Here is a 21,492-nt window from a genome sequence, read left to right as displayed (position 1 = left end):
TAGTGTCATTAAAGCCTTTTGAGGATTGCAAGAGTACATATTCAAAGAAAAGGAAGGAGGCAAGATGTACATTACAGGACCATGTGGTGGACATCTGTTCTTTTTGCCTGTCCAGCATCCACTCTCTCTTCTTCTGTTGACAGCACCTTGATTCCCTGTCCCCTTTCTTCATTCTCAGTCCATATGATCTGGATAGAGACAACTTCACCCCCCCGTTACAGGTTGAATGTGTGATTCAGGCCTGGCCAATCAGACCACTGCATTCTTCTGGTCAGAGGAACTTGTTCAGGGATAGGTATACGACACAAGAAGACCCAGTGAGACCAATTTTCAGGACTTTTGTGTATCTACTGTGAAGAGAAGATCACTCTTTTCTCTTCTGGTTACTCAACAGAATGGGTGCAAGCCCGAGGCTGCTGGATGCCCAAGGAGTAGGAGAATAAAGCCAATTCTGAAGGAAGTGGTTGAGACATGGAGGGAAGAAGACTGATGGCATTTGAGCCTCTGGATCCATCCATGATAGATCTAACTGCTAGAATTCTCCAATATATTCACATTCATATCCTCTTTCTCTCTCTCGTTTCCTCCTCCCTCCCTCTTCCTCTTTCTCTCTCTCTTTTCCTTTGAAGTATTAGTGTTGGGTGTTTGCCAATTGTCACTAAAAAGCTCTAACTAATATAGTACAGAAAGAGGAAAACTCAAGAAGTAGATTTGAGGAGTGTGTGTCAATAAGAAGGCTAGCATCCTTGAAGATAGGGGTCCATGAGCGGAAGTAATGGGGAACAAATGGGATAAGATAGGATGAGCCCACTGGATGGTATGATGTCATGATATCCAAAAGACTTCAGAGATGACATAGTAGAATCTACTAAGTAGAAAAAAGAGAAAGTGCATTTTACCATGAGTACACACATTAAAAATATTAGGAAGTCATAGCAGCATCAACTGAAATCAGGCAGAAGGAATAGTTAGGAGGAAACTGCACTGATAGGGAAGATGGGGAGGAAGACTCAGATCTGGACCATGGCAGTGCCAATCTGAGAAGTATAAACAGACAAATGAATACGGATTAGGGACTGCTAGAGGACAGGAAGGACAATGATGAATATAAAGAGATACAAGTGAACTAAGTTAATCCAAGAACTGACCAAGTCTACCCAAACTAAATCTAAAGAACAATCTACTGACAGTTGCTTGATAGTATTCTCAGTATGCAATTAAAGAGCGTAAAATAGGACCTACTACTTAAAGACTTTAGAAGGCTACTCTAATTACCAATTCAAGAGTAGAATAAATGAAATAAACATATTGTTTACCACGTGACACAGGGCTTAGAGTATGTAAAACAACAACAACAACAAACAAACATCCTGAAACATTGAATTGAGGCTAAAAACAGTTGTGACTTTAGTCTGGTTTTATGCTAGCTGGATAGTATTTTAAACAATGAATCACTCTCATGAGTGATTTTATTTAAAATGCTCTCTGTTAATTATTAATTGCTCACCCAGGGCTGATAGGGACTTAAAACACTTCTGATTTTCTTTACTCACCAGCCAGAACCCTACATACCAGGGCCAATCCAATGTCTTCTTGTCTCACTTAATTTAACCTGTTTTAAGGGTTTGGAAAGATATTTACATCAGAGGAAAAAATCAACAATATTTAAGAGTAACATTCATTCCAGAAAACTGGAATATGTCAGGACTAGACAGGTTTTGTATATATTAAATAATTGTGGTTTTAATTCTTTTTAAAGCAAGATACTAAACTAAAATTCAGAAGGCTGGTTATTTGTTTCTTTAAATCTGCGAAAGAATCAGGATATCTCCTTACATTTCCTCCCTCGGGCTTGTGGGGTTTGGAGTCCTTCCTGTCTAAACCATATATTCTTTGATCTGAGTTTTTGCTTTGAGTTCCTGTTAAAGAAAACATTTGCTATTACCTTCTCTGAGAAACATCAGTACTTTATATGTTCCTTTTGGACCACAGGGGCATTATCAGAGCAGTAAGGAAGGCTACACTTCAGATGGGACAAAAAGACCATCACAGAAAGGCCAATAAAGCATCTTTGAAGGTATAGGTTATTGGACACTGTGCCCGGTGTTCTAATCTTAGCATAAATTAAATTTAGTTGTATTAATTAGCAGGTTTTAATGTCTGCTGTCTTAAACAATGTTTTAAAACCATGGGGATTTGATTTCAAATAAGTTCTTGGGCTCTCTGAGGCCTGACCAAAGGAAGAAAAACAAGTGTCCCCAAAGATCTGAAAAGCACAGACTTGTAACACCACATTAGGCAAGCTCGAAGGCATATATGGGCTCTCCTCGGGCAATCCAGTGTTTTTTTCAAGGGTCGTCATCCTGAAGCACTACCTCTTTCACATAATTCACACATTTGACACAAATATGTGGGAAAAATGTGTAAAGTTTACAGTTTGGTTGAAGTAAAAATCTGTTTATTTAAAAGGGCACATTTAAATAAAAGCTCTGTTGGAATTGCTAACATACAGAAATACCTAACACTAGGGATTTTTTTAAACTCTAGAGTCTATCCTAAACACAAAGAAAATTTTTAAAATGTTAAATCACAAATTTTTTTTTGAGGAATATTAGCCCTGAGCTAACATCTGCCACCAATCCTCCTGTTTTTGCTGAGGAAGACTGGCCCTGAGCTAACATCCGTGCCCATCTTACTCCACTTTATATGTGGGATGCCTGCCACAGCATGGCTTGACAAGCAGTGTGTAGGTCCACACCCAGGATCCAAACTGGCGAACCCCAGTCGACGAAGCAGAACATGCGAACTTAACCACTGCACCACTGGGCCAGCCTCCACAATTTTTTAAATATGTCTTAAACTTTCTAAATTTAAATTTTAAAATGAAAAATTGTTAAATCACAAATTTTTAAAATGAAAATTACAAATGATTGTATTGAATTTAGATTATTTGTTTTCCATTGGTTAATTAGGCAGCATACACAAAACCTCGTAACTCTTTTGGTATAATGTATGCTGTCACTTTGCTGCCAAAGAGATGGGCTTAATCTAATAGGAATTGTTCTCAAATCCCTCCTCAAGACCCTGGGGACCATGTATCTGTAATTTCTGGGAGTGACCTCTGGATGGCAGTGGTTTTTTTTTTTGAATATTTATTTTTGGTGAGGAAGATTGGCCCTGAGCTAACAACTGTTGCCAATCTTCCTTTTTTTGCTTGAGGAAGATTGTTGCTGAGCTAATATCTGTGCCAATCTTCCTCTATTTTATATGTGGGACGCCACAATAGCATGGCTTGATGAGTAGTGTGTAGGCCCATGTCTGGAATCCAATCCCATGAACCATGGGCTGCTGAAATGGAGTGTGTGGACTTAACCACTATACCACTGGGCTGGCCCCCAAGGCAATGTTCTTTTTAGTTTGCTTCTTGGTCATGGAGACAAAGTTTTTCTAAGTAAAAGTTGCAGGGGACTCAAAGAATCATCTCTTTCAATAAGCAGCTTCTTAGTGTTCTCAATTCCTTAGTAGCTGTGTGGCTTAGAGCAAGTCACTTAACTTCTCTGACTCTCAGTGTCCTCCTCTATATAAGGAGGATTCTATTCTAAACTTGGAAGGTAGTTGCAAGGATTAGATAATTATAATAACACTATTATTTATTGAAAACTTAACATGAACAGGTACTGTATAAGAGTTTTACAAGTAATATCTCACTAAGTCCTTCCAACCACCCTATAATGCAGATATTACTACTCTATCTTTAGAGGTAAGAAAACTGAAGATCAGGATAATCAGGAGTGTGGCCTAAGTCCCATGGCAACTCCGTGGTGAATGTAGGGTTTATCTTTCTAGCATATAATGTAAGTAAAGTGCCCAGCAAATTGCCTTGTGCATAGTAAATATTAATAATTTTTAACCATTTTTATTATTGTTATTACCACAACTATTAAATTTTATGTAAGATGTAAAAATTTTAAAATATTATTTCCAAGATGACTTAAATTAGGTATAAAAATCTACTATGACCTAGTTGTTCAGATATCTTAACTTTCCCCCAAAGTATATTTGAGCAAAGAATGCAAGGCCAAAGAGGATTTGTAAATAAAAATTTATGGTCAATTAAATGTGAAAAATGCTATATATTTTATTCTTATCCTGGAGAGTCAGAAGAAATATTAGCATATTAAAGCTTCTGAGATGTTTTGCAGTAAAGAAAACCATTAATCCAGTTTAACCCAAAGTTTTCAAATATATTTGCAAAGGAATTCTTTCTTCATGTAATATTTATGACCATCCTTTGAAATCAGTATTCTGTGGAAAATATTTGGGAAAAATGAATCCATCGAAATTCCTCTTCCAAGTTGAGGATGCAATGTTTTGACAAGTCTTCTTCTGCCAACTCGACTCCCTGCTACAGATGTGCTGTGAAATGTCAGGGCTGACAATAAAGTCTTTCTGACACTTGACTGTTAAACCTAAGTTTTTCTTAGGCTTTTCTTACAACAGTACAACATTCTTTCTACTCTGCATATCACAGTCCCAGGTAAAATCCCAACCCTTTTCTGAAATTCCTGCTCACAGTGTTTCTTAGATCTCCTTACAGACCTTATCTTCTGTACCTTTCAATGAGTTCTAAAGTCTCGGTGGCTCTAAACCTTATTGCTATTTAATTTGGCACGTGCTTATGACTCCACAATTAAATTGTAAGTTCCTTAGTGTCTGGAATCATGCATTGCACTTCCACGTATCCCTAAAAGAGCACAAACACAGCAGATTGCTCATTCATTCATTCATTCATTCGTTCAACAAATACTCACTGAGCATCGCCCATGTGCCAGGCACTGTTCTAAGTGCTGGAGTACAGCAGCACCCCAGCAAGATCATCAGTACTCTAGTGGAACTTCTCTTGTACTGAGGGAGATAGATAAACAAGTCTTCAAGTAAGTACAGAATATAACGTCAGATAAGAATAAGTGGTATGAAGCAATAAGGGCATGTGAAAGAGTGAATGAGGAGAAGTTACGTCAGTTTGGAAAGGCTTCTTTAAAGAGAGAATATTTAAGCTAAAACCTGAATAATAGGGAAGAGCTAGCCACGCATTGAGAAGGTTAGAAAGAAGAGTGTTCTAGATCAGCGGAAAGAACCAGGGCAAAGGCTGGAGGATGGCTGAATTTGCTAAGTTAGAGGACTAGCAGGAAGGCCAGTGTGGCTGGAGCACGCACAATAAATCAAGGGATAAGTACGGTCCCTTAGAGTGGTGGGTATAGGCCAGACTGTGGCAAGGAACTTGGACTTTATTTTAGGTGATATGGAAGCCATGGAGCATTGTAGACATGGGAATGACCTAAGCATGTTTTCATTAAGTTAAAAGACCACTCTGACAACAGAGTAAAGAATGAAATGTAGGGGATCAAGGGAGGAATCAAGGAGGCCAATTATAGGCTGTTTTAGTAATCAAGGCAAGACATGATGGTGATTTAGAAAAGGGTGGTAGCCGGAGAGCAAAGGAAGTAGACAGATTCTGGATGAACTTTGGCAAAAGAGACAACGGGACTTGCTGGTTTGAGCAAACCTGTGGATAGTGATATTTCTTAGATGAGGGTGTCTGGGAGAGGAATGACTGTGTGGAAGGGTGGAGAAGATTATCGAAAATCCTTTTTGACCATGTTAAGGTTGAGTCTGTAAGATATCCAGGAATATGTGTCAATTTTACCAGATTCTGGAGCTCATAGGAAAGGGCAGGGCTAGATATATACATTCGGGAGTCACTGTACAGAAATAACATTTAAAACCACGGGACCACATGAGATCATCTAGGAGAGAATGTAACTCCAAGGCACCTCTAAATCTGGAAGTGGTACAGGAAAAGAAGAGTAAAAAAAAAAGAGAGAGAGAGAGAGAGACTGAGAAAAGGAAGCCAAAACGGTAGAATGTGGACCATGGGGTGTTGAGAAGTCCAAGCGACTAAAGAGCAGCTGGAATGAGGGAGTAGTTTGCGGAGTCAGATGCCAAAGACAAACTCTTCACAAAGTTTTGCCGTGAAGAGGAGCAGAGAAGCGGGGCAGTAGTTAGAAGGGACACAGAGTCAGGAAAGGACTTCCCTGGATCCCAAGATGGGAGACACTAGAGTTTATCTGGATAGAGCCGGAAGGAAAAATTAATGATGTAGACAAGAGAGGGACTAATTGAACATATAATTCTTTGTTCAATTATTGTAGATTTTTAAATGTATTTGATTCATATTAGACTGAATAGGAGGCTGTTTGCCAACATATGAGTTGTAATTGTGACCATCTCTGGGAAATAAAACTGGGTGTAATAGTAATAACAATATTCACTTAACTTGTATTTCATGCTTATTATGTGCCAGACATTGTTTTATATGCTTTACATATATATTAGCTTCTGTATTCCTCCAAATAACAATAATTGTTCTCATGTTACACTTGGTGAGGAAACTGAGACACAGAGAGGTTAAAGTAACTTGCCTAGTGTCGTGTAATAAGTGACAGAACCAGGATTCACACTCAAATAATGTGACTCTGAAGCCTTAACTACCAGGATAACCTGGTCAAAGGTTTCACATCTGCTGGCATTTCCTCAGTTCATGACACGTTTTGTGGTTCACCTCCTCTCAGTACTCTTCTTTCTCCAAGGGTACACAGTTCCAGAAAACGAGGAAAGGGACTTGTTCTTCAACCCTTTCTCTTGTTGGGGCCATCTTAGGAGATGGTCAAACCAATCAGATGTGGGCAGCAATTCTATTAAACGTGTTCCTTTTAGCATATTTATAAACATACACTACTCATAAAATACAGTTTTCGACACTATAGTTTTTTTCCCATAAAAATATTTCTTCTATATACACATTTGATGCACATGTATATATTTTAATGGCTGTAGGGTATTCAGTTGTTGGACGACAGCACAATTCACCTAACCCTTCAAATATGTTTGTGTGTGTGCTTATGTATTTATATAAGAAGTCCATGTTCTTAGCAGAAAAGTCAGAAAATACAGCTTAGCAAAAAGAATTCCACTCCTTTGTTCCATTTAATAAATATTACTGAGTGTCCATTTTATATCACACAACCATTACAAATCATACCACACACATACCCACAGGAGAAAGCGAGAGAGGGAGGAGAGATATGTAAGCAGTAATTATCATTTCTGAATGGTGAGATATTAAGGGTGATTTTAATTTTTTTCTGCTTGCCTTTTTTCCCTTATTTTTCTATAATGAGCATATGTTACTTTAATGCTTGGAAAAATGTTATTTCAAAAGTTAAATATTTCTATTATGCTGAGAGCACATGCATTACCAGACATCTGATTTGAATCCATTAAGAGAGTAAGGCATGGGGGCATACATGGACATTTTATTATTTGAATTACTCAATAATAACGTTCCCAATTATTCCACTGCCAGGAGCATTGTTCAGGATGTGTGTGTGTATGTGTGTGTGTGTTGTGGGGCACTACATAATTATCTATGATAATTAGTATATATTTAACAATAATGGACAATTAACATGGAAATTTGCTTCTTACCACTAGATCTACCTAAGCAAAGAAACAGAAAGAGAGATCCAGGACACATTTTCAAGGAAAAAAACTCCCCAAAGTATAGGTAGAAAATTTAGATATTTTTCTCTGTCCCAGTGTTCCGGCTATCCCATTTAGACGCCTCTTTTCTTTTCTTTTCAATCTTTTATTGTGAAAAATCACAAACATACTAAATCTATGTATATTTGAATGCTCAAAAATATGTACAATAAACCCCATGTTCCCACCACCCAGCTTTAATAATTATCAACATTTTTAAGAATTTCTTTTCCAATTGCTTGTCTTGCATTAGTAGGACACAATAATACTTATAAACAGGAAAACTATGTTTGTAGAAAAGTTTTTAAATATTAAATAAAAAAGGAATGGTTTTTAAAAACCTCACTGCATAGAACTGCACTAAATTGTGAGAGGTCCCCAAGTAGTTTCTAAGGCCTGCTGATGCAGTCACCACCTTTCCAGACCAATTTGCCCTTTCCTTTCCAACAGCTAGTTGAATGCATTATTACACTTGGAAAATGGAAGAATTAAAATAAGGAAAGCAGTAAACCAGGAACTGTGAAGCTATAGGACAGAACTGGGGGAAACAGCGAGCACTCACCCAGGCTAAGTATGGCCAAGAAGACAGCCCAGAGACAAGCAGCACCAGGCTGGGCAGGCCACTCTCCTGTACAGAGGTCGCAAAGGAGGGCTAGCGGAGCACTATCAAACTTCACCTGGTTGTACCTACCTAAACTGTTGTCACTGCTCGTGGGCCAGGAGGCAATTCTATCCCTCAGCTGCTTCTTTTTACAGGAGTTGTCTGACTTCTCAGAAAGGCCTACTTCCTCCTTCCTAATTTCTCGGACGAGCTGCATGCGGCATCTTGTAAAATCCTGAAAGGAAATCTTCCCATTTTCATCTGCGCCCAGTTGGTTCATGATCTCAGCCACAGACTCTTCCATATTCAGTTGACGACAAACCATCAACAAGTCATTTCTACGGAAGGGGTTGAACAGAGGAAAACTCGTTAGGAGAGACATTTGCGCTAGATAAAGCGATTAATGAAGAAGAAAGAAAGGAGTATCTCTTGAATATATCTACACATAGTAAACCTATTTCCAATTTTCTCATTGCTTCTAGAAAAGTGTAAGTGTGCAAAAAGATCTGTTTCATCAGGGTTATTCTAGACAAGAACGCTATTATTATTTGGAAGAGTGAGTCTATTTTAAATCCTTTGTTCTCTTTTTCTTCCTGCCTCCACGCCCTTCCCTCCTTTTCTTTCTTTTGAAATCGATGGAGCACCTGTAGAGTATAGCACTGTAATCTCACCCTAAGATAAAGTTTCAGAACACAGAAAAGCTATTGTTTCTACTCTTGGCAGAGTTTAAAATCTAGTCAAGTTGTAAAAGAGCCACACAGATTTTTAACAAGCTCGGTTTTCAGCTTTCTGGACCAATCAGCTCATTTGAGTACGTCTTTAAAAATGTTATTTAATCTTGACTTTCACGACTCAGTGTTTGTCTACCTCTGGTTATTCAGGATTTTCTTTGAGTATTTTCCACCTTCCCATCAGCAATTAGTAAGCCCTAAGACTTAGAGCAGGGATCAAAATCCCAAATGTCTTCCAGGACTAGGACATAACATAAATGTGTGAAGGGGGTGGATCTAAGACAAAAGGGATTGGTGGAGTCCGTGGCTGGACTAAAGAAGTACATCCGGCCTATAGTTTCTCAAGTTAAAAAAAGAAAAAGAATAAAAAAGGAACAAGAAGAAGAACAACACTATGCTGGCCAAGAACATTTAATTGGAGGACATCATTTGACCCCTGACATATAAGTCTTGTTCTTTTCTCTCGTTCTAAGCTCCTTGGTGAAACATTTTGTTCATATAGTTCTAACTGTACATCTCAATAAAGGTTAAAGGATTACAACACTGAAGCCCTGGGAAAGACATTAGGAACTATTCCATGGTCACAAACAAAGGTAATTAGTGTCCCTGTCTCAACATACCACTAAAGTCCAATCGTCTTGAGAACATGACCAGTCTGATGTTTGCTGATACCTGAAACCTAACAGTGAAAATTAAGACCAACACCTCTCTTCCTCTCACCCTTCACAAATTCCTTCTCCTGGTCAATGTTACTGTGATCTCCCCAAGTTCCCCAGGCTCATAGAATTGTAGATATTTTTAATATTTTTTCATTCACTCCATCTTACCCCTAATTTCCCCCAACCCTGGTCCCCAGTGTCCCATTTATCATCAAATTTCTGTTGGTCCTGCCCCTGAAATGCTTTTATATTTACTCTTAATTGTGTTTTCCAAATGTACAACACTCTCCAAGACCTTCTCAATTTATACTCAGCGTATTACACTAACTTGTTTAGCTGGTCACCCTGCTTCCATATGCCATCCATTTTCATGTTTCATAAATAATTTTTACATACAGCTATGTTTTATTTTATCTTGTGTGCATGTGTATGTCTATGTACATATGTATATTATATATATGCCTATGTGTATATATTTATATTTTTTATTTGTAAGGTAGATGTATAGGTGGATGAACAAATAAATATACACATACAAGTGGGCATGGTAGGGGTCGGGCCGTGGCTGAGTGGTTAAGTTCATGTGCTCTGCTTCGGCAGCCCAGGGTTTCGCCAGTGCGGATTCTGGGCGCAGACCTAGCACCACTCATCAGGCCATGCTGAGGCGGCATGCCCTATAGCACAACTAGAAGGACCTACTGGGGGGCTTTGGTGGGTGGGGGGAGAGGAGGAGGAGAAGGGGGAGGAGAAGGAGAAGAAGATTGGCAGCAGATGTTCGCTCAGGTGCCAATCTTTAAAAAAAACTAAAAAAAGAAGTGGGGATGGTAGATTAAATTATTAGTCCTAATTTTTCATTCTCCTATAGTAGTGTTATATACCCTTACCCTTGTCTTGCCCTCAGGATCAAGGACATTCATGGTAAGTGTGTCCTTCCCCATCCCTTAACTTCAGGTTTGACATCTAACTTGCTTTGGCCCCTGGGATGTTAGCAGATATGTCTTTATTTAGTTGGGCTTGTCCTCTTCCGCTTCTGCAATCATTATGAGAAAAACAAACCATCGTAGCTATTAACCCACTAGGCTGGGCCCCATAATGAGCCACTTCAGCCGACCTGTGGACCTGTAGCCTAAGAAGAGCCACTCTAGCTGACCTTAAGATGTAAAATTCTTATTGTTTACGACAATGAGATTTTGTGATTATTCCTCGGCAATATCTAACTGATACACTGAAATAATTTTTAAAAAATGCATTCATATGCTTATCTTTTTTGCCCTTCCCTGAATACAACCTGTCTGATATTCAGCTGGATTCATCCAAGACATTGGGATGATTACAACTGCTAAATCAGGAATACAAACAGAAAGAAAGGGCCATGTTCAGAGTCTACATTCTAAAATAAAATTTTCTTTTTTATATTTTTAGATAATAATCTTAAAAATTAGGCTTGGTGGGAGACAAAGAAGTTTTATAAAATCCAAAAGTTCACATACTAAGATGTTAACACTAATATTTTCTGAATGGTAGGAATATAGTGTTTTCATTTTCTTATTTTTGCCTATTTTTATTGGTAACTTTCTACAATGTACTACACTACTTTCATAAATTGCTATGTCATTTTTTTGGTTTTAAAAACGAGCATAGGGGCCAGCCCCATGGCTGAGTGGCTAAGTTTGCACGCTCCGCTTTGGCGGCCCAGGGTTTCACTGGTTCGAATCCTGGGTGCGAACATGGCACCGCTCATCGGGCCATGCTAAGGCAGCATCCCACATGCCACAACTGGAAGGACCCACAACTAAAAATACACAACTATGTACCGGGGGGCTTTGGGGAGAAAAAGGAGAAATGAAATCTTTAAAAAATAAAATAAAAAAATTAAAATGAGGATAATAATAGCTCCTATCTTATAGAGTTGTTCTGAGGGTAAATGAGATAACTCATGTAAAGCACTTAACATAGTTCCTGGCACATATTAAGGAGTCAATAAATAGTAGCCATTATTATGATTATTTTATAATTATTGATCATAGATCTTTCACAATGCCCAAGTTTCATGGTTAAGACTTTAGTAATTAAGCACAAACTGCTCAGGGGAGAAGAATGCTTACTGAACTGAACTGACCGCCTCCCTAAGTGGAGCAATCTGTCTGCAGAGGCCAGCCCTTCCTCCCCGCCTGTGGGCCATGTATGAACGCTGGGCACCCTCCTGAGAAACCCAGTTCTGCCCAGGCTTGAGCAGTCCCATTCTACAAAAAGCAGCTCGGAGAAAAGATCTGTGTTCTAGAAACGCCAACTCAGAGGAGAATGCGTAATGCTGCATTTTCATTTAAAAGGTCTGAGCCATTGAAAGGCTAATATAAAAGATCAAAAACAACATACATTGCATTCTACTAAATTAGTTCTGATTGTAATCTTTAAATAGAAGTGCTAGTTTCTAAAAATGAAATTAAAGCTAAATTCTTTCAGCATAGAGATATAGAACCAGCAATAACAACTAACAAAGCTGCAGGAGAAGTGCTATTATCCCCATTTTACAGATTAAGATATGAAGGCTGAGAGAGTCACAGAGCTAATATACAGCAGAGCCAGGAATCGAAATCAAATCAGTGTGATTCCACAGCTCTTACCCTTTCCATTCTACCATTCACCACCTTGGATGTCAATCATATCAAATTTTGACCTGTGAACACACATAAGGATGGCACTAATATAAGCAGCTTGATTATCAATGGTCATTAATTAACAATACTTTCATATTAAACCAGAAAGACTACATAGATCTATATATGTGTTACCCTTCTATGTTAAACATGGATGAAAACAATAAGTTACATTTTGTTATCAACAAGATGAGAAAACAAATTTACAAGAGAGAAAAAAAATTCCAAAAGCTCTCCTTTACATACCAAGAGCTAAGCCTAGAGAACCTGGATCACAAAGTTTTACTATGAGCCATTGTATCAGCTTGTTTAAAATGGCCCTCAATGAATTACACTCCTCTGTGACCAGGCCTCTTTTGCCATACCTCCCATCAAGGGGTGGAGCCGATTTCCCTGCCCTTGAATCTCGGCTGGCCTTGTGACTTGCTTGATCAATGGAATGTGACAGATTTAACATTCTAGGATTTCTGAGCACAGGCCTTAAGATGCCTTGTAGCTTCCACTTTGAGCTCAAACTTTTCCAACTCCATGCAGTCCTTGTAGCCCACTCAGGCCCACAAGTGGTCTCTTCCTTCTGCCAGCATTTAGCCCCTGCACCATTCATTCAGTGACTATACGTAGCTTTGTGACAACTTTTGGATTATTGTACTAACTTTCATTTCTCTCCTTCTCTTTTTTTTTCTTTTATTATTTTCACACACTCAAGTCTTACCATTCCAACCTGACCACAAACTCCTGGAAGCCAGTGTTGACCATGCATCAATCTCTCTTGAGATCTATGCAGCACTCAGCACATCACCGTGTACACAGCAGATCTCCATCACATCTGTTTTGATGGACTGATTCATAAACTTTCAGAAGTTAAAAATGACTACTCTTTTAAGGGGGTCCCCACTTTATTTGATATTTTCCAACATACACCTCTCTGTATTCTCCCACAGAAGGCAGCATACAGGATGCTCAGTAAGTATGAATGACCAGTGGACACCATAAAAACAACCACTACCCCCTTGTAGCCTTAGTGACAGAGCAGCATGACAGTTTCTCTGCCCTAGGTCAGGAACGCTTCTCAGAGGAAGAGACACTAAGCTGCAGTTGTTCAAAACTGCGATGGCAGAGTGGAGAACTATTTCAGTAGCAATAACATCACCACATAAGGCAGCGGCCTTAAAAAAAAAAGAAACAACCAAACTTTTGTATATTATTCCAGAAAATACGTACATTTATTGTAGAAAATGTAGACAAGCAAAAAGAAGAAAACAGAAACTACATACAATCCCTCTACTCTGCAATAACCACAGGGAACATTTTGGTTAACTTCACAAAATTTTGGTGAACATTTTTCCCTCTAAATAAATAAATTTCCTCTAAATAATTTTTTTCCTTTCATCATTGTGACAACTGTTCTAAAAGGTGTTTCACATTTATTCATATTCATATCCATATATCTTATCTTCAGAGGATATCACCGTGAGGCAAGAAAGGAATAGATTCCAGTTTATAGCAGAGGAACTAGCCAAGTCAGGTAATATTTAGTTCTGTAAAGAACACCAATCACCAGGCAGCAAAATTAAAATATGACTGAAGATCGATGCTTCCAGCTCTAAACTGCGTGCTTTCACAATGCACAGCTATTACTTTCTGTATATAAAAGCCTTTTTGTCTCTTGGCTATTCTTCTTCCTTTAACTTATAAAGAAATTGAGTAGGAAGTGAAAATTCAATGAAGCTATTTATCATTCAGCGAAATTCACAGCCCAACATCGGGACTAGATAATGGGAAAGATGGGCTTAGGTCTCTCAGGCTCAGAGGCAGAGAAAAACATCATTCTTCTCCACAATGATACTAAATCCCAAACCCAGATGGAATGAGGGCTATGCAAAAGCAATCATTACTTTGAGTAAGAGGTTAGATGCTTCTGTTCACAATTCTCAACAGACACCTTTGGAACAGGTAGGTGTGCCAGTAATAGCTGTTTATGAAAGAACTCAAAAAAAGTCTAAAAGTTCATTTTGCCCCAACTCTTCAATTTGAGTCACACAAAAATGTAATTTAGAAGTCTAATTTCTGTTCCATAAATATTTAAAGTGTGAAAAATCGTACGTCATAAAAAAACAGGCTTCTAGTCTATAGTTGGTAATTTCTGGGTACAGCTGTTGGCTGGAGCAAATGCATTTGCCTTTCATCATTGCTTCTGAGTAAAATAATTAAAGTGGAGAACAAAACAAATAATAAGCAAATAAACTCATAGTTAAGATAAAAGGAGAAGAGGTTATCAAAGATAAGGGATTTCAACAAATGTCAGAAAGACATAAAAGAGATGGGAGCAGCTGGCCGATGACACAGGTGCTAAAAATCCTTGCCTAGAATATGCAGCAAGGGAGCTGCAGAGGCAGTGGCAAAACCCTGAATGTTCTGGGTTGACAGTTGGCAGTATGATGAATGGCGAGAATGAGAAGTGGGACTGACAACACCGGGGCTCTCCTTACCTTTCATAGCATGGAATAAAGAGATACTGTTCAAAGTTGACAAATCAGATACAAAGGTATAAGCTCATATGGAAGAAATGATCAGGAGAACTAAAAGCACAAATGGTAAAAAGAAACTGCCTGGGGAGTGGGCTTGGGCGTGGAGAGGGAGGCAGGGCAGGAACCAGTGTTTTGCCACAAGCTCTTCTGTACCATATTGTTTTTACCATGTGCGTGAAATGTTTTGATAAAAGTAATGTTTCCAAATTAAAAAAAAAGTCAGTCATTAATTTAATTTGAGGTATGACAGACAAAAGATTAGTATGAAATATATAACAAATTCCTACACTGCAATAAGGTAAAGAAAATAACCCAATCGAAAAATGGGCAAATGATGTGAGCAGAAAATAGCCAATAAAGATGTGAAAAGATTCTCAACCTCAATAAACAGAAGGAAAATGCAAATTAAAACAAACAATGGATACCATTTTAATACCTACAGGATTGGCAAAAATGTTGGTCTTACAATACCAAATGCTGATGAGGAAGCAGAAACTTTGACATGGTGTTGGTGGAAGAGACACTGGTACTGCCTCTTTAGAAAGGTCTTTGGCAACATCTAAAAAGTAGAGTTAAGCACACTCTTCAACCAGAAATGCAATGTTTAGTTATATATGCTAAAGAAACGTATGCAGGGACAGAAGGAGAGACGCACAATATCTGTAACAGCAAAGATTTGGAAAGAGCTTAATAATAATATAAAAAATCATACTGATGAGAATAGCTCACACGGATACTTATTATGTGCCAGGGCCTAAGCTAGTGCTTTACATGTCTATTAATTAATTTAATTCTCACAACCACCCTATGAGTTAATACCATCATTCACTCCATTTTATAAGTGAGGAAACTGAAGAACAGAGGTGTGAAATAACTAGTCCAGGAGGCTATTAACAGAGAATGGATATATAAATTGAGGTATGGTCAGGTAATGGAATACTATAGAATGGAGTTTTTGAAAGAAATACATCTACGATATATCATCATTAATAAATTTCAAAAACAATGTTGAGTAAAATCCTCGGGTTGAAAAATAACATGAACAATAGGACAGCATTTACCTAAAGTTTAAAAATATGCAAAACAACACTGTGAATTGTATATGGATTTACACATAGGCAAGTAATAAAAACAAGGTCAGGAAGCATAAATATCAAGTGTAAAGCGGTGAGGGAGAAAGGGGACTAGGATTGGGGAAGGGAATATGGGGGAGTTAACATGTATTTATAACAACACATTAAAAATCATAGGCAAATATGACACAATGTTAACATCTTTCAGTCTGGATAATAGGTACATTTGTGTTCATTATATAATCTGTAATTTTTATTATTTAAAATTTTTCTTAATAAAAAAGCTAACATATAAAAAGCCAACTCAAACAAAACAAATATGGTCTGAGGCCATGGTTGGAGGGGAAAATGTTTAAAATGAACAACACCATTCATATCAGAACGCACTTATAGGACACGTCTCCTGGAGTTAATCAAATAAGATGATCCAAAATGTCATTTTCAAACTTTGGTCATCCTTACAGACTACAGATCTGATTATTTTCCTCTTATGATTTTCTAAAGGTAGAATTACTCATTGTTAAATGATCTAATCTCTTGATACGGTTTCCCATAGGTCCCTTGAGAAACATCTACCAATTTATAGCCCCACCAGCAGTGTTTGAGCTGCCCACACTTCAGCTATGTTTGTGGAGACTTTAGTCTAATTCTCCGTCTGTATGGGTTCACTTTCTTGTCTGCACAGTCATTCATACCACATAATCCCAGAGCACATTTTTTTCCTTCTCTTGAGTGCTCAACACTGACTGCTGCCTTTTCCTCGAAACTCCTTCCTTCAGCTTGAGTAACAACCCTGTCTTCCGGTTTCCCCACCTCTACATGATTCCTCCTTCAGAATTCTTGTCCTTAAACATTCACGTTACCCAAGGCCTGTCTTGCTCTCTGTTTTTCACTTTATAGACTTTCTATATATGACCTAATCTAAATTTATGACCTTCTCTATCACTATGCACGGTGATTCCCACATCTCCCTCTCCATTTTCTACTGAGTAGCTACGTTTTGGCGTCATACATTTATCTTGAACTCAAAGTCCTAAATTGAATTCATTATCTTGTCTCCCCTCCACAAGTTTACTCATCCTGGCTACATAAATGACATCATCTAGTCACCTAAACCAGAAATCTAGAAATTTTCTAAAATGTTTCTTTCTCATTTGTCCCCACACTCAGTCAGTCACCAAGAACTAGAGACTGTTGTGTAAATAGCTCTCATATTCATTCCATCTTGATCACCCTTGCTGCCCTAACCATTTTCCATCTGGTTTTCTGCAATGGTTTCCTCCTGGGTCTTCCTCTTTCCAACTGGAAGCCAAAAAATTACTTTTCCCTGCTTAAAATCCTTTATTTGCTCCCCTCAAGACTTTCAGTTTCCTACCCCTGTTTCTCGCTTCACAACCAAGGCCCATCAGAATACGACTCAGGCCTACCTCTCTGGCCTCACCCTCCTGCTGAAGTAGACAACCTGCATTCCAGCCCTACTGAATTTCTTTTAGTTTCCATAAGAAGCATTGTTGTTTTACATGCCATACTTTGTACATGTTTATTCCTCTGCTGAGAACATCCTTCCTTTCCCTTTCTTTAAACTCCAGCCTATGCTTCATAATTCACTTGAATGGCATGTCCTTCAGAAATCTCCCCTAAATATCTCAAGTAACCGCCAGTCCAATTTGATGCCCCTTCTCAATGTTGCTGAGGCATCTGTGCTTGCTTTGATCACTTCCCCCACTCTACAGTAATAAGTGATTTATTTTCTCTCTCTTCTGCCAGACCAGAGGTTAGTAACTAAAGCCTACAGCCAAATCCAGATCATTGCTTGCTTTAGTAAATCAAGTTTATTGGAACACAGGCATGCCTACTTGTCTATGTATTGTCTATGGCTACTTTGCTACTACAACAGTGGAGCTGAATAGTTGTGACAGAGACTGTATGGCCCGTAAAACCAAAAATCTTTACTATTTGGCCCTTTACAGCAAAAGTTTGTAAACTCCCGTACTAGACTATAAATTCCTAGAGGACAAGGCTCATTCTTTGTTCATTGTTGAACCTCTAACCCCTGGCGTATAATAGGTACTAAATAAATGAAGGAATGGGTAAATAAAATGTTAGATTTGAGGTAAAAGAGATGGAGAGAGAACTGAAATAATGAACCTTTAATCCCATTTCTCCTTTGCTTCTTGCACACCCCAATTTGCAATCGATGCAAATGGATGTGATGGAGAATTTTGTCTGTTTTGTTCACTGTTGTATTCCCAACACCAAAAACAGTATCTGGCTTTTAACAAGTGATCAGTAAATAAATGATGAATGTATGAGCATTTTTTCATGTGCTTTTAATTAACCAGAAGCCTCTGATTTGAAATATTCCAGTTAACTGAAATTTTATACATGAAGAAGCAGAATAGCAAATATAGTCTTTAGTTAATCAACAGACAACTTTCTTTAGGAGCATAAACATTACATTCTACAGTTTAAAATGGTGTTTTGATGTCAAAAAGGGAAAGCAAAGAGACACTGCTATGTATAAATGTACCCCAGCCCCTCCTTAAAATTCAATCTTTATTTACAAAAAGGAAAGCTGTAGCCTGTGAACATATGGGATAAAAACATGAAGAGCCATGAAGGAAAGAAAATTAATTGGTGATATTACCTAAACAAATAAAATGCCACATGACATGCATCCTAAGGAATTAACTGAAATCTTCTTGGACCTTCCCACTACAGTCTTTCAGCACTCACTAAGTCAGCCAAAGTAATAAATGCAGGAGACTGGCTCACAGTTGAGCCTACACATTCATTCTCTCTCTCTCCTTGTCTCTTTCTCTCTCTCTCTTTCTCATAAACCATACTATTAGAAAGGATGAAGCTGTTGGCATTATTTTTATATCTGAAAAAATGCTTTTGGTTGAGGTTACCCACTTGAAAAAAATACAAAAAATAGGAAAGACAAAAGTCGAATTGAAAGAATAAACTTTGACATCTAATTTATATTATGAAGATTTTCTTTTTGAAATTTCACACCCAATGGAATATTGAAATATAGGCTTTTGCAAAACCAGAATTTCCCATTGCCAGCTTCCTCAACATTGTCTATGTGGAAACCTATTTTAACTCTTGTGAATTAACATTTATCGTCTTGAGTTGCACTGTTCAATATGGAAGTTACTACACACAGGTGGCTAAGTTTACATTTAAATTAATTAAAATTAAATACAATTAATAATTCGTTTCCTTATTTTACTAGCTCAATAGCCACATTTCAAATGCCCACTAGACACATGTGGCTAGTGGCTACCACACTGCACGGCACAGATACAGAACATTTCCATCACTGCAGAAACTTCTTTCGGATAGCACTGGGAAAATAGAGTACAATATACCCAAAAAGCTTCAGGCAGTAGTATCAGTCAAACAAGGACATTGTTACGAATGGCCATTATTATTTCTAGATAAAGGAGGAATTACAAAATAGGAGACATTTTTCCTCAAATATAGAAAAGCCACTGTATCATAAATCTGTTAGTCTTCTTTGCAGCTGATTTTCTAATTTTGGATTCATTTGTATTCATAGGATACACACGAAATGATCACTTTTTTGGTTAAGGAAATCTGATCAGATTCAAATTCATGTCCAATCTATAACCCACTGACAAAAAAACTTTGGTTGAAAGATTTATCAGACTTTGGGGGGCAGGTAGAGGGATGTGTATGTTTCCTACAGGAAGCACTAGCTTTGTCTTTTTAGATGTGAGGTATTGTAATATTAATTCTTTCTGATGTTTAACCTGAAATTCCTGAGAGTTCACTGAAATAATGAACAGACAAGCTCAGTCACTGACATGATGGCTTCCCCTTCTCCAGGTGAAACGTCAAGAGTGACTAAAGGCGAATACTCAAGAAGAAAGCATCTGCAAACAAGTAAAGTATTACTTATACGTATTTTTAAAAAGCTCTTTCATTCTATAATTCTTTCACATGTAACTGTTTCCTAATACTCTTACTCTTCATTTGTTTGGCAATCTCTCAACTTGCCTTTTCCTATCAATATTCCAGTGGAAGAAATATTTTAATATGTTTGCCCTTTGGATTATTTTTTAAAAATCAGTAAATTAACCTTCTATATTAAGCAAGATTCAGCTTATCTTCACAATGATTTGTAAGCACTGCTTAAAAGCAGTCTCTGCCATTCCTGGGTAAAAATACTCATCCAGAGCACCTATGCTTCAGGGGCTGTGCTAGGCGCTTTAGAAATATTATTTCATTTAATCCTCATAATAACGTTAAGAGAGACGGTCTCCGTTTTCCCGAGTCTATCAGTTCCTTCTGAGAGGGCACCTGTCTGAAGTTCCTGGCACCGTGCTTGGTTCACAGCAGGCACTTGAACAGGTTGGTGGATGAATGAATAAATGAAGGTAGCTCTTTTGTAATCCCAGTGACAGACATAGACCCTTGCAGTGAGCACTCAGTAAATCCTTACTAATTGAATATATTGGCAATAATGGTCAGAATGACAAATGGGTAAGTGGCTCTTAATATACAAATGTCCCTCCAAAAACTCCATTAAGGCCAAGCATTTCACCCCAGATCCAAAAACCATGTAAGGCAATCATGTCTGAAAGATATAGAAAGAGAGGATAACAGAAAAGACCTCAGAGATGGAAGTTTGGGGGCAATAAAAGATTTGGGAAAGTGTGCCACTTTTTAAAAACTTATTTCTAAGTGTATTTTAACAACACTCTGAGAACTGTTATCCTTTCAGATCACTTTAGGTCATATTTTTATAGGAAAATTACAGGACACATAACACCATTAATATAAAAAGACAATTGTACCCACGTTTTTCCATCACAGCAAAAAGATTTATATTACAACATGTATTTAACATATAAAAAACTCACAACCTGCTGTGAATGATAAACTTGCAATTATATTTATTTTTTCCATAGTGGAGGAGGAGCACCTAAATGTAGTAATAAAAAATAAAGCAAAATTTTTCATCATGCTCTTAAATTGAATAGCCAAGGCTCATACATTTTCATGTATTAGCTAGGCTCCAAACGAGCACTTGACCCCTGGCCCTCCAAAATGGAAGTGTCTCACCCACAGAGCCTGCCACGGGGAGCCCCGAGGCCCCGCCACCCTGGGGCCCTCCCACTTACCCCCATCCTTTTTAATCCTCTGTCCCTTGGTCTCATTCTCTCTCTCATCTAAAACCCCTCTCAGTTCTTCCTGCTTCACAATTCATTCGGACCAGTATGTCTGGCCTCCTCTGCTCACACACAGCTAGGGCTTGCTGCATTCACATTCAGAACAGGCGATGTTCTCAAAGTTTATTCTGGCTCCTTGGATCTTCCTTTGGCCCAAACAGAAACCCAAACCTCTCTCTGAGGCCGACACTGTGACACTGCAAATTTCCCCAAATGTTATTATTTATATACTCTCCACCAGCATTTAAAAACATTCAGCACACAGAAATTTTTTTCTGAGTGCAAAGCCATTATGTTAAAATTCTTCTAAATATCTTCCAAAGTACTTTAGTTTTAGAAAATTGTCACTCATAAAATGGGGGAAAATGCTTCTTCCACTGTTCTTTGAAGGGTAAAATAATGCAATGTTCTTTCCATGAATAATTTTCTCTCTTATG

The 21,492-nt window shown here is 38.0% G+C and overlaps 1 protein-coding gene across 3 annotated transcripts in view; it reads right to left on the bottom strand.

Moving 5' to 3' along the window:
- Positions 1-21,492, bottom strand: part of MCC (MCC regulator of WNT signaling pathway) — a 405,770-nt gene that overhangs the window by 325,400 nt on the left and 58,878 nt on the right. For all 3 annotated transcript variants that reach the window (XM_070517578.1, XM_044780105.2, XM_014842841.3), the window contains exon 2: positions 8,294-8,541. In XM_070517578.1, coding sequence (XP_070373679.1) covers positions 8,294-8,541 — 248 coding nt within the window. The remainder of the gene's footprint in view (positions 1-8,293; positions 8,542-21,492) is intronic.

This window comes from Equus asinus, chromosome 9 (assembly GCF_041296235.1).
Source record: "Equus asinus isolate D_3611 breed Donkey chromosome 9, EquAss-T2T_v2, whole genome shotgun sequence".
In the NCBI taxonomy this organism is placed as follows: domain Eukaryota; kingdom Metazoa; phylum Chordata; class Mammalia; order Perissodactyla; family Equidae; genus Equus; species Equus asinus.
This window is presented reverse-complemented; position numbering and strand designations above follow the sequence as displayed.